The sequence below is a fragment of the Oryx dammah genome, unplaced genomic scaffold (assembly GCF_014754425.2).
Source record: "Oryx dammah isolate SB20612 unplaced genomic scaffold, SCBI_Odam_1.1 HiC_scaffold_23, whole genome shotgun sequence".
In the NCBI taxonomy this organism is placed as follows: domain Eukaryota; kingdom Metazoa; phylum Chordata; class Mammalia; order Artiodactyla; family Bovidae; genus Oryx; species Oryx dammah.
The window spans coordinates 8,779,255-8,793,507 of NW_024070207.1; the positions used below are offsets into that span (position 1 = coordinate 8,779,255).

The window sequence follows — 14,253 nt, forward strand, 5'->3', positions numbered from 1 at the left end:
CCAGGTGGCTCAGTGGATAAAGAATTCACCTTCACTGCAGGGGACACAGGAGACATGGGTTCAATCCCCAGGTTGGGAAGACCTCCTGGAGGAGGGCATGGAAACCCACTCCAGTGTTCTTGCCTGGAGAATCCCATGGACAGGGGAGCCTGGCTGGCTACAGTCCATAGAGTCACAAAGAACTGGATATGAGTGAAGCAACTAAGTGTTCATGCCACATGCCAGGGAACCAATATGGGGCTTGTACCAACTATCGTAATGTCTATTCCAATTACATATTCAGAAACCAAGAAAATAACCATTGAGTAAGTCTGTGGACCCAGTGGAGCTACTGTAAACCCAACAGAAACCGAGAGCCTATCTAATTTCTGGCTCCCATCTGCCCCTATTCTAACTAGGTGAGGCATGATGACACGTTAGTTCTCTGGATATCAACAGCAACTCACAGCCAGGGTCCATCAGCCTTCAAAATATTTGGATAGTCCTCTTTCCTCAGCACACAGTTACCTTAGCAGAGGGAAGGACTGGATGAAAGGGAAGAACTGGGACGCCCAAAACTGGGTACCCCACTCCTTTAAACAGTGCACTCTGGATCAAAACCTGACTTAGGGCCAAAGCTGAGCGAGGAGGAGTGTAATTCTTATTGAGGCACATTCCCTCAGACTCCTGAGCATCTCTTACTTTTTTTTATTGCATGGATTGAATAAAAATTGTCAGATGCTTTTTTCCTAGAGTAATGTGTTATATTGACCACCACATTCTATTAACCATCTCAACAACCTCAGATATGCAGATAATACCACTCTAATGGTAGAAAGTGAAGAGGAACTAAAGAGCCTCTTGATGAGGGTGAAAGCAGAGTGAAAAAGCTGGCTTGAATCTGAACATTGAAAAAACTAAGACCATGGCACCCACTTCATGGTAAATAGAAGAGGAAAAAGTGGAAGCAGTGACAGATTTTATTTTCTTGGCTTCCAAAACCACTGTGGACTGTAGGCATGAAATCAAAAGACACTTGTTTCTTGGAAGGAAAGCTATGATAAACCTAGACAGTGTGTTAAAAAGTAGAGACATCATTTTGTAGACAAAGGTCTGTATAGCCAAAGGTATGTTTTTTTCAATAGTCATGTATGGATGTGAGAGTTGGACCATAAAGAAGGCTGAGCACCGAAGAATTGATGCTTTATAATTGTGATGCTGGAGAAGACTCTTGAGAGTCCCTTGGACTGCCAGGAGATCAAACCAGTCAATCCTAAAGGAAATCAGTCCTGAATATTCATTGGAAGGACTGATGCTGAAGCTGCAGCTCCTATACTTTGGCCACCTGACTCGAAAAGCCGACTCATTAGAAAAGACCCTGATGCTGGGAAAGATTGAGGTCAAGAGAAGGAGGCAGCAGAGGATGAGATGGTTGGATAGCATCACTGACTCAATGGACATAAGTTTGAGCAAACTTTGGGAGATGGTGGAGCACAGAGGAGCCTGCCATGCTGTGGTCCACGGGGTCGCAAAGAGTCGGACACGACTGAGTGACTGAACAACATCGATTATCGATCCACTGGGAGCACTGTGTTTGTTCTAGCAATCCTTTCCAAAGCTTTCTGCAGATCAGGCTCCCCTATTACGCTGACCCAGTGGTGCATTATGGTATTTGCATCCACCTGACTTCTGCCAGCTGAGTACAGTTGTCTTGCCTCTATTGTTTCAGGTACATCACCATTTCTATCAATGATTTTTGTCCTGTAACACCCTCTCCTACTCTGAGCCCTGATCTGCAGGAGCAAGCCACCACTGAACTGGTACCCCTTTAACCAGTGCATTGCTTATAGCTTTAGCAAATTATTGCAGCACATAGTCCTCTGGAGGGATTTCGGACTTTATTCTATTCCTGCTTCCCCGAGCCTTGTCCCACCATTGATGTTGTTGTTCGGTTGCTAAGTCATGTCTGACTCTTTGTGACTCCATGGACTGCAGCACGCCAGGCCTCCCTGTCCCTCACTATCTCCCGGAGTTTGCCCAAGTTCATGTCCATTGAGTCAGTGATGTTAACCAACCACCACCCACCATCTACTATTGCAACTCTGGCATTTACATCTCACTTAAAGCGGGGTTTTGTTGTGTTTTTTTTCATTCTTTGAGGAGTCATTCTAGTAGTGAGCTCATATTAATCTCCTAGGGTCTTTTCCAGGGTGTTAAATCTTGTATCTTGGGAAAGGACTCTCAAATCAATTCATTCTCTCTTATTCAATTTTGTATTCTAGCTGCCCTGATCAAGGCCCTCAGAATTCAGTCCCTCAGCACCTTCGAAGTCCGGCATGCTGGCTAGGTCCTGCAGCTCCTTCCTGAGGTATTCCCTTTCCTTCCTTATTAGGCCCAGCACATCACCAATGCAGTCACGTTTTGATTTAACCCTAGACATAGACCCAGTGACCAGGATGGGAGGTGGGGGCAGATTCTGCAGAAAATACATATTATCTTACCTGGGAAAGGGCTCTGCATATTCAAGCAAGGTGAAGCACTAACTCTTAAAAGGAAGGACCTGGACACTTCTGAATGCTCAAGGGGCTCAGGGAAAGCAGAGGAAGTAAGACATCTAGGGACATCAACCCAGACGTCCCCATTCCATGTGTCAGGGTCATATTCCCTCGTAACGAGGGCCCTGATCTTGGAATATCAATAACCACTCAATGTTCTGGCCTTCTTTATATTTAATATTCCTCACAAATTTCTCAAACATCTACCACACAGCACCAGTTAATAATGCATTCCCTTCCGCCAATGCCATTCCAGTTCACTACAAGCAAAAGCTCTAACAACTCCTCTGCTAGATGTTCCACATGCCTATCTACCCCACCTACCACAAATGATGGAATCCTCATTGCCAGCCACGCAGCAGGGGATCCATCTCCAAAATTTCATCACAGTGTATGCTTTTCTGAGCCTCTTCTTGTACCAACTGTTGTAGTTTGGCTTCCTGGAGGGCAGACTCAGAGATAGGATTCAGCATGAAGGGTTTTTATTAAGGCATGTTCTTAGGATCAAAACCTGTAGAAAGGAAAATAAAGAAGAAGGATTGGACAGAGGGAGAAGTTAAGCTGTCTCATTTGGGGCAAGAAGGCCATGTAGATCAGTCATTGAATGTGAAGTCCCCCAGAAAGAAGGTATGACCTTGGGGGAGGTGGCTTTCTAGCTGAGGCAATTCCTGAAGAGTTGACAGCTGAGGGCTGTCTGCTGGAAACACTCCAAGCAACTGAAATAATAAACTCTTTATTCCTAAAGGAGGATTAGAGTAGCAGATTGCAGAATTCACTGCAAGTGTGACATCATTTTTTCCACTGGAAAGTTGGTGACCATCAAATGCTAGAATTGAGAAGAGCTTTACTTTCAAAACAGTTAATGAAATTTAAAATTTCAAATATTTACACTTATATTTATGACCTTACTTAAGCAATGTTTATTTAAAATTTTTAATTTATACCTTCCAAATACTTAGAGATGAGTATGTGAACCTCTATTTATACTTTTGCTCTAGTTCCCCAAAATGCTATTGACAGGCCTGCTTAGCCTGAATTCATCCATTTCCCTCTTGGCAAATTATGCAAAAGTCCTGGTTTACATTAATACAAGAAAATACATAAAAGTGAAAACAGGTAAAATTATCCACTAATCTTACACTCATAGGGAACTATCCACATTCTCAGAATATACACACCAAATTATATACATAGAGGTAATTTAAGTATACACTCTTTCTTCATAAAAGTTATAGAATATGCTTTTGCAGCCTATTTTCTCCATTATATATATATACATATATATATATACACAGAATTTTTCCCATGTAAGTAAGTGTAGTTGCCTACATCACTTTCAAGAGTTGAATAATGTTTCAATGTGTAGACATACCTTAATTTCTTAGCCAAGTGCCTATTTCAAGACACGGGTCATTCACAATTTTTCACTCTTCAAAACAGTGCAAAGATGCACAGCCTTGTTTGTGCATATAATCAAGACAATTATTTGATTATCTCCTAAGGATAAATTAGTATAAATGGAATTACTGGGTCAAAGAGCATGCACATCTTGAAAGCTTCTGAAACATGTATCCAGATGGGTCTTGTACCAAGTATGGTCCCACTAGCACAGTTTGAAGGTGCCCCTCCTCCCATACTTCAGCACACTTTGGGATGGAAGGGAGGTAGATCTCCAGTATGGATGTCAACAGCCGCCTCGATGGTTCCATAAAGGCCCCGCCCCAACCAACCTTGTAGAAGAAAGTTGATAGAAGCACTAAAAAGCATTCTTTCTTCTATTATGCTCTGTGTGCTCACTCGCTTCGGTCGTGTCTGACTCTTTGCGACCCCATGAACTGTAGCCCGCCAGGCTCCTCTGTCCATGGGATTTTCCCAGCAAGAATACTGGGGTGGGTCGCCATGCTCTCTTCCAGGGGATCTTCCCGACCCAGGGATTGAACCCGTATCTCCTGTGTCTCCTGCATTGGCAGGTGGATTCTTTACCACTGAGCCACCAGGGAGGCCCTTCTTCTATTATATTTTCTCATAAAATCAAAATAATAATTACTGTATTCACTCCCACAGATACCAGAGTTGGACAAAAAAGAGGATGTTTTTCTATCAAATGCCCTCAGGACCCTTCAATAAAATTGTCCCTTTCTGTATGTTCCCAGGATAGGTTGCAGCACTTCTTCATTCAAAACATCTCTCGCTTCCTTCCTCCCCTTACCACTCCCACGGTCATCAGTGAAATTTCATACCTCTAGCATGTATGCCTGAACTATGGTGGTAGCTTCCTAAGTGATGCTTCAATCTCCAGTGGCTACCCCTGTCCCCACCCCAACTCTGACCCATTCTGCACACGCCAGTCACATAATTTCCCTTTCATCCTGTCATTCCTCTGGCCACGAAAGGCTTGGTGTCTCCCAGGGGTGGGTGGAGTAATTATATAGACACCTCCATCTAGAAATCCCTCCATGCATGGGACTCACCCCAACTGTTAGACCGTATTTCCCGTTACCCCCTCCCCACACTTTGTATTCCAGGCAGGCCAGCCTCCTCTGTGGAGCAAAATTACCTCCTCCATGCCTTTCTTCCCATTACTCCTCCCTTCTCCCATGCCCTTCTGCCCTGTTTTTAGCCCATCCTTCATGCCCAGCCTACTTAAGTGCCCCCTCCTCTGTAAACGTTTCCCTGAACACTGTTGCCCACGGAAGTTTCTGTTGCCTTTAAGCACTAATAGGAAACAGCTGGCCAAGACCAGAGGCTCTAACATGCTGCTAGTACCTTTGTGTTTCCATACATCTTGCCTCTCCAAATAGATCATGGCTTCAAGGACAAAGATATGGCTATTTTTTCTGCTTAAAACACACAACTTTATTGATGACATAAAAATAAAGTCTCAAATGTATAAACGTAAGTCCACACAAAGGACCAAAGATTACTTATGAAGAATCAGTTCAGTTTCTGCTCATGAAGCATACCAAAAATATCTCAATCCAGACAAGGTAAAAATCAACACATGTATTTTCAGTACAAGATTGAATTCATCTGGTGTTCATAAAATGGCCCAGCTATCGACCATCATAAGCAACATCACTTCAGAAATTATAATGCGATTTACAATGTGCATTACTTCCAAGCTGCAAAACCAAAATATTACTCACATTTGTTTGGAAAATTACAGCCAATCATAGTTTACTTAAAAACAGCTCAACTCTCTCTTTCACTTCAGGATCATTGTATTCCGCCGCTAAGATGCGAAGCTTCTTGGCACATGCTTTAGGGCGTTGGAATATGAAATAAAGGGAATTTTTACTGAACTTGTCTTGGGTAAATACTTTTGCTCTTCTTTTAAAATGGTAATTTATATTTTCAAATAGTGAAAGAGCATTAAGAATATTCTCCTTTGTCTCTTTCTTGCTAAAGATATTAATCAGTGATGCTGGTGCATTGGCAACGAGCAAGTCCTTTGTCATAGAGGGATTTTTAGAGAAATTTAAAAGCATTCCCAAAATATGGTCTTTAGTTTCTCCACTTCCCACAGTTAACAAACGAAGAAACTCTGAAATGTAATTTGTAACCATATGCTGATACTCACTGATAATAGTCAGGTGCTTTATCAATCTCAGTCCAGCCAGCTGCACATTTGAATTCAAGGGATAGGTGATGGTGTCTTCACATACTTGATTTAAGTAGGTTTTAACCTTCCTATGGTTTTCAGCAGCCACTGAGATGTTATTCAGTGCATTTAAAGCCTTCTGCCTAACACTGGGGTAGGGATTATTAAGCAAGCCTTCAATAATTGAGATTCTACCTGCATTACGAATTATTTCATGGGAAAATGGGTAATCACGACTGTTATATAGAGCATTATTGGCTATTTCATGAATAGAAGGATCTTCAGTCATCTCAATCATGCAAATGAGTTTTTCAAGCTCTCGTGGATCCATGTTATTTTCACGTTTACAACGGCAAACCCAGGGCTGAGTTTTCTCCCCAGACCTAATCTGCTTTCTGAGTTCATCTTCAGGTGGGAAGCAAGACTCATTTTGGTATGGAAATTTCATTTCTGTCCAGATCATGGCTCCTGCCCATGACCCCATTCCTGCCCCAGGGACCATGGACGGACATGAGACTCTTGACTCAGATGTCTTTTTGGCTTTAGTCTTAGGCACAGATTTATCCTCACTTCTGTTTCTTTTACCATCCCAGGAACAAGACTTTACATCGACTCCACCAGCAGCCTCCAACTTGTCCTTGTTGCTAACCTTATGTCTAGCCCCATGCTCAAAACTGACATCTTTCTCACACTTGGATCTGACTGCATTACTGTTCTCACTGTCAGCCCAAAACAAGGACCTTAAACTGATCTCCTCAATATCAGGGCTGGATGCTCTACTTAGCTCATCCTCATCTACATCTCCAGCCAAAGTCCAGGACCGCCCACTAGCCTCTGCCCTAGCCCCAAGCCTAGACCCTGTAGTGGCTACATCTCCATCCCACAACCAAGACTCCTGCCTGGCCTCAGCTCCAGCCACAGCTCCAGCCTCAGCTCCCAAACAGGAATCCATACAGGCAGCCTCATCAGATTTCATCCAGGACCCAATATTGGCCTTGTTCTCGGCCCCAAATCTGGAACCAGTGATGGCTTCTTTCCCAACTACTGAGCTGGATTTAATACTGGCTTCGTTTTTATCCCCAGGACTAGATACAATACAAACTTCTTCCCCTCTCCAGAACCAAGACCCTGTGCTAGCCTCACTCCCAGCTCCAAACCAGGATCCCTCCCTGGCCTCTACCCCAGCTCTTACCTGAGACTTTCTACTGGGCTGATCTCCAGGGCTCATCCACGACCCTCCACTCGCCTGATCTTCAGGCCCCATGCTAGATGCTCTTCCGGCCTCATTCGCAGGCTTAGATCCAGTCCAGGATTTTCCACAAGCCTGACCCTCAGTGCCAACCCAGGAGCCTCCTCCACTGGCCTGATCCTCAAATCCAGATTTGGAACAGCTACTGCCTTGATCCCCAGTCACAATCCAGGACCTTTCATTGGCCTGACTCCCAGTGCCAGTCCAGGACCCACCACTGGCCTGGTCTGCAAGCCCTGGACTAGACCCTCCAATGGCCTGGTCCTGAGCACTGGACCAGAACACTCCACCACTGGCCTGATCCTCAAATCCAGGTTTGGAACAGCTACCAGCCTGAGCCCCAGCCCCAGCCCAAGACCCTCCACTGGCTTGACTCCCAGTATCAGCCCAGGACCCACCACTGGACTGGTTCATGGGCTCGAGCACAGGCCCTCTAACCACCTGGTCAGCAGCCCCACCCCAGGACCCTGCTGCATTGGCCTGACTCCCACTGCAAGCATAGAACCATCCACTGGACTGATTCTCTGGCACTGGCCTGGATCCTCCACTGGCTTGGTCTCCAATAGCAGCCCAGGAATCTCCAACAGACTGGTCCCTTGGCCCCAGTATAGACCCTCCACTAGCCTGACCTGCACTGTCAGCCCAAGATACTCTTCCAGATTTGGCCTGATCCTCATACCTAGGCTTTGCCTCACTACCAGCCTGATGCCCAGGTCCAACCCAAGATGCTTCATTGGCCTGGTCCGCAGCTCCAACCAAGAACCCTCCACTGGCTTGGTCCCCAGAATTAGCCCAGGACCCTTCACTGGGCTGGTCCTCGGGTCCCAACCTAGACTGTCCATCAGCCTGACCACCAGCACGGGCCAAAGAACCTTCTTCACTGACATGAAGTCCATCCTCAAATCCAGGCTTGGACCCACCATGAGACTGATCACCAGTCCCAGTCCAGGAACCCCCACTGGCCTGCTCCACAGTCCCAACCAATAATCCTTCACTGGCCTGGTTCCCAGTGCCAGACCAGGACCCAACACTGGACTGGCCTACAATCCCTGCCCTAGCCCCTCCACTGGCCTGTTCTCCAGTTGTAACCCAGGACACACCACTGGACTGATCCACAGATGCTAGCCCAGACCCTCCGCTGGCTTGGTTGGCAGTGACAGCCCAGGCCTTTCCACTGGACTGGTTTTCAGGCCCCAGCCCAGTCCCAGCCCAGGACACATTTTCACTGGCCTGAACCTCAAGTCTAGGCTTGGCCAGATCACTAGTCCCAACCCAGGTTGCACCACCAGAGAGGTCACTAGTCAGAATCCAGGAACCTCCAGTAGCCTGGTCCACAGCCACAGCCCAGTACCCAATGTTAACCACATTCCCACCTGTAGCCTGGGCCCAGGAGGCTCCATTGGCCTGAATCCCAGCCCCATCCTGGGACCTTCCACCAGCCTGTGCCTCAGCTCCAGTCCAGGATGCTCCATTGGCCTGGTTCTCAACCACAGCCCAGGATACTCCAATGGCCTCTCCCCCAGTCCAAGATACCCCGCTGGTCTGGCCCCCAGCCCAGGAACTGTCACTCACCTGAGCTCCAGTCCAGGGCACCACAACAGCCTGGTTCCCAGTGCCAGCCCAAGAAGTCCCACTGGCCTGGTTCTCAGCTACAGTCCAGGACCCTCCAACAGTCCTGTCTGTAGCCTCTACCCAGTAACCTCCATTGGCCTGTGCCCCAGGCCAGGACTGTTGACTGGCATGACTCCCAGCCCAGAACCCTCCACTGGCCTGGTCCCCAGCTCCAGCCCAGGACTGAACACCAACCTCATTCTCACTCTTAGCCACACTCCAGGACTCAGTATTGGCTTCATTTTCATCATCAGCCCAGGACGTGCTATTCTCCCAGTATCCATCCCTAGCCTGAAACCTAAATTTGATCCATCGCTCTGAAGCAACCCAGTCCTCAACGCCAATCCCATTCCAGTAGTAGTCGTGGACCTTAGACTGAGACTTTGTGCAGGCCTGAGGGCCTGCCCCACCTTCACTCTCTGAAGTGGGCATGGCCTTAGCCTTGGGCTTTACAGAGACATCTCCCGCGGCTTCTGACTCGCACTTATGCTTAGCCTTGTCCTTTGACCCCAGCGAGGTCTTGCTCTGGGAATGGGCTAAAGATTGATGCTGGCCAGAGCCCACCATACCTGCTCCAGCCTCTCCCTTAGACTCAGTGATGCGATTGCCCCTGACCTTACTCCTGGCACCAAGCAAGGCCTCTCCCTGGGAACTGGTCACAGCCTGGGACGGAGCAGAGCCTGTTGTATCTGTTTGCAGCTGCAGAGAGTCCATTGCATCTGGCCCAGCACCTGCCTTGGACGCAGCACTGGCACTGCCCCGAGCCTTCTTCTTAGTACCACACGAGGTCTCACCCTGGGAACTGGCTGTAGCCTGGGGCTGAACACAGCCCTTGGTATCTGGCTTAGACCCTGCCTTGGATGCACCACTGGCACTATCCCGAGCCTTCCTCTTAGTACCATACGAGGTCTCACCCTGGGAACTGGCTGCAGCTTGTGGTTGAACACAGCCTTTGGTGTCTGGTCCAGAGTCCACCTTAGACACAGTACTGGGATTGCCCCAGACCTTACTTCTGGCACCAGGCAAGGATTCACCTGGGGAATCAGACTCAGCTTGGGGCTGAGCAGAGCCCACAGGGTCTGCTCCAGCCTCTGTTCCAGGCTCTGCCTTGCACAAATTGTTGGGATTACCCCTGATGTTATTCTTGGCACCAGGCAAGACCTCACCCTGAGAACTGACCATACCTTGGGGCTGGGCAGTGTTTGTTGTATCTGTTTGAGGCTGGGCAGAACATGTTGCATCTGGCCCAGTTCCTGCTGTAGACATGGAATTGGGATTTCCCTGGGCCTTATTCTTAGTAACAGGCAAGGCTTCACCCCGGGAATTGCCGACAGCCTGGGGCCGAGCAGAGGCCTTCGCATCTGACCCAGCCTCTGCCTTAGATGCAGCATTGGGATTGCCCCGGACCTTATTCTTAGTACCAGGTGAGGCTTCACCCTGAGAACTGACCACAGCTTGGGGCTGAGTAGGGCCTGTGGTATCTGGCCCAGCCCCTGCCTTAGACGCAGCACCAGCATTGCCCCGAGCCTTCTTCTTGACACCAAGCAAGGCCTCACCCTGGGTACTGGCCACAGCCTGGGGCTGGGCAGAGCTCTTTGTATCCTGTCCAGTCCCTACTTTAGACACAGCAGTGGCATTGCCCCGAGCCTTATTTTTGACACCACACGAAGCCTCACCCTGGGAACTGGCCACAGCCTGGGGCTGGGCAGGGCCTACTGCATCTGTCGGAGGCTGGGCCGAGCCCTCTGCATCTGGACCAGCCCCTGCCTTAGACACGGCACTGGCACTGCCCAGAGCCTTCTTCTTGACACCAGGCAAGGCTTCCCCCTGGGAACTGGCCACAGCCTGGGACTGAGCAGAGCTCTTTGTATCTGACCCAGTCTCTGCCTTAGAAACAGCATTGGGATTGTCCTGGACCTTATTCTGGGCACCAGGTAAGACCTCGCTCTGGGAAATGGCCATATCCTGAGGTTCACCAGAGGCCCTCAGTTCTGCCTTAGCCCCTGCCCCGGAAATAGCATCAGGATCACCCTTGCCATCAATTCTGGAATCAGGGAAAACATCAGATTGGGCCCTGACCCCAGCTTGAGGCTGTGCACAGGTTTTCATCTCTATTCCAAGCCCTGCCTTACTCTTGCCTTTGGCTTTGCTCCTAGCTTTACGTCTGGTGGTAGGTAGAGCCTCAGCCTGGCTCTTGGTGGAAGTCTGAGACTGTGCCTTTCTGTCTGTCCCAGCTTCTTCTTTAGACTTGGTGTTGGCATTGCCTTCAGCCTTAACCTTGTCATCAGGCACGGCATCAGCCTGGACACAGATCATAGGCTGAGGCTGCATATGGGACTCAGTGTCTGTTCCAGCCCTCACCATGGATACAGCATAGGGACCGCCTCTACCCTTAACCAAGGCATCAGGTGCAAATTCAATCTGAGTATCGGCTACAACTAGAGGCTGTGTGGCAGCCGTCATGTCAGCTCCCATCATTGCCCTAGATATGACACTGGTATTTGCCCTGTCATCAACCCTGGCACCAGACACTGTCTCAGCCTGTTTCTTGGCCACAGTCTGAGATTGTGGAGAAACACTTGTATCTGCCCCAACCCCTGCTTCACACATGGCCTTGGTATTACCCCCTACATCAACTGCCACCCCAAGCATGGCCTCAGTCTGGGCCTTGGCTACAACTTGAGGCTGAGCAGAAGCCCTCATATCTGCCAAAGACCCTGCCTGAGACATGGTTTTGCAATTCCCCTTGGCCTCAACCTCAGTACCAAGAATGCTGTCAATCTGGATCTCGGCCACAGCCTGAGACAGTGAACAGGGCTTCATGACTGCTCCAGCTTCTGCCTCAGACACAAAATTAGGATTTCCCTGAGCATCAACTGAGATACCAGAGCAGACCTCAGACAGAGTCTTAGCCACACTCACAGTCTCTTCCAGGGCTCTTGCCTTGGTGTCAGCCACACTTCTGATCTTGTTTATGGTGCCCGTCTTGGTCACTTCCCTGATTACTGCCAAGGCCTCGTTCTGTGTCACCACCACTCTGTTCATTTCTATCTCTTTTTCAGCCAATATATGAGCTTCTTCTTTGGTCTGGGTCATTGCTTCTTTCTTGGTCTCTACCTTAGTAGCAAGTGCCCAAGCCTTAGTTTTGGTCTGGGTCACTGCCTCTTTCTTAATTAGTTTCCCAGACCCAGAGTCAGTTTGGGTCACTGCCTCTCTCATGGCCACTTCACTGGCTTTGGCGTCAGTCAGAATCACTGCCTCTGTTATTATCACTGTTCCAGCCACCGTTTTGGCCTCAGATTGGGTCTCTGTCTCTGCCTCAGCCATTGCCTTGGCTTGAGAATAGGCTTTGCTTCTGTCTGCAGCAGTGACCCTAGTCTCTGCTTCAGCTCCAGACCTATCTCTTGCTCCAGCTTCTGCTCCGATCTTGGGCTTGGGTCTAGTCTCAATCTCTGTCCCAACCATGGCTTCACACATGGCCAAGGTCTGATTTTGTATCCCAGCCACAGTCTCCATCTTGACTTTGGACCCATTTCTGGTAAGTCGCCTCACACTCTGGGCTCTTCCCTTGGTTAATCTGTAAATGCAGTAGCAGGCACCAGCCCAGAACATCAGTCCTGCAGTCACCAAGCCCACTTCCTGAATGCGACCCATGTAATCACCCTTGATGAAGGCAAGAACAAGATACAAAAGGGCTCAATTAGACTGGGAAAAGAGGGTAGTAGGTCTGCATGTAACCCTGCAAGGGTGCTGGTCTTCAGCCACTCAAAGGCCACCAGAGCTGCCACTGGAGATGGACCTAGAAGTGGAGGAAGGAAACTGGCTAAAGTTTCTCTTCTAATTCTGTGCATCACACAGACAGATACACAGAATAGGGAAGTGTAAAAATGATGTGCTTTGTGGGAGAAGAGGATAATTAGCAAATTCTCTTTCCATTCCTTTTATTTTATCTCCTCTCCATCTTTCCCAGTGCCCAACAATTTCCCCCAGGGTACTTCCATACACATTTTCTTACATCAAATGAACAGTGGAAAGGATGGTGGTAGCACTGACTATGGATGGTAGACTGAAGCCCTCACACCCTGATTTTTACTGGACCTACTCTGGTCACCACTCCCACAGGTCCCCACCCTCATACCAACCTGTAATGATCAAGGCAGTTCCCTCCTCTTTCCTTCTCTTGATTGGAGGTATATCCTAAAGGAGATCTATAAACTCATGAGATCTGTGGACCTAGAAACAGACAGACAGATGGAGAAACAGACGGGAGTGAAGATTTTGTTTACCATGACATATATTATTAACAAACCTCTCTCTATCCTCTTCAATTCACCCCATTCCCTGTTATCACAATAAAGGTGAAGGTGTGGGGTAAGTGAAGGGATGGTGAGGAGCGTGCCTGGAAAAGGGGGAGGCTAAGTATCCTCCAGACTGGACACTGGATACCTTCAGATAGACACTCACCTCCAACAACCCACCTTAGATGTCTACCCGGGCACTCCCCATCCTCTTACCAGCATATACTGATCAGGAATCATTTCCTCCTTATTTCCTTGCTTCCAGTGATCTCAAGCCTTTCAGACCTGTAGACCCAGCTGTGGACAAGTAAACAAACAGGTACTAGAGATCAGATCCTTCACAGAATGGACAAGTACCCTGATCCCTGACTCCAGTCCCTGCCTTGTGAGACCCCATGTCCAATTTGCTAATATGATCCACCCTCTCAAGTCTTCTCTCAGTCCCACTGCAGCCCACCCTTACCCCAATGTTCCTACCATGTCCTGCACTGATATCAGCAGGGAGGATGGCAACACTGGGGAAACCTGGCAGAGTGCAGAAGTGGAAGAACCCTCCACCGACACTCTCTCAAGTCTCAGCCATCTTACATGGCCACCCTCTCTTGTTAACCCCAGGCACTGTCCATCTTCACACCAACCTCCACAGTTCCAGGCCAGTCTCCCACTTTCCTTTGCTTTCAGTGGTAAAGAGCCCTACTGTTGCCCTATGAGAAGACCTAGGAACAAACAGAGAAAAAAAGAAAGGTAAATGGTGAGTACTTATGACATTTCAGCATCTAAAACATGGGTCCCAGTACCCGCCTTACTGGGCTTCCCTGGTGGCTTGGTGGCTCAGTGGTAAAGTATCTGCCTGCCAATGCCTGTCAATGCAGGAGACTTGGGTTCAATCCCTGGGTCAGGAAGATCCCCTGGAGAAGGAAATGGCAATCCACTCCAGTATTCTAGCTTGGGAAATCCCAT

At 48.4% G+C, this 14,253-nt stretch overlaps 1 protein-coding gene across 2 annotated transcripts; it reads right to left on the reverse strand.

Annotated features, from left to right (window-relative positions):
- Nucleotides 1-5,522: 5,522 nt before the first annotated feature.
- On the reverse strand, nucleotides 5,523-14,009 carry ARMCX4 (armadillo repeat containing X-linked 4). Of its 2 annotated transcripts, none has more exons than XM_040264945.1 (4): nucleotides 13,932-14,009; nucleotides 13,510-13,590; nucleotides 13,138-13,228; nucleotides 5,523-12,658 (listed from the first exon to the last, which is right to left on the reverse strand). In XM_040264945.1, exon 4 carries the CDS (start codon nucleotides 12,647-12,649, stop codon nucleotides 5,705-5,707), a length of 6,945 nt encoding a protein of 2,314 aa, XP_040120879.1. In that variant the 5' UTR covers nucleotides 12,650-12,658; nucleotides 13,138-13,228; nucleotides 13,510-13,590; nucleotides 13,932-14,009; the 3' UTR covers nucleotides 5,523-5,704. The 2 variants fall into 2 exon arrangements, with proteins under 2 accessions (XP_040120879.1, XP_040120878.1); XM_040264944.1 differs by having other exon boundaries at nucleotides 5,523-12,794.
- Nucleotides 14,010-14,253: the final 244 nt, after the last annotated feature.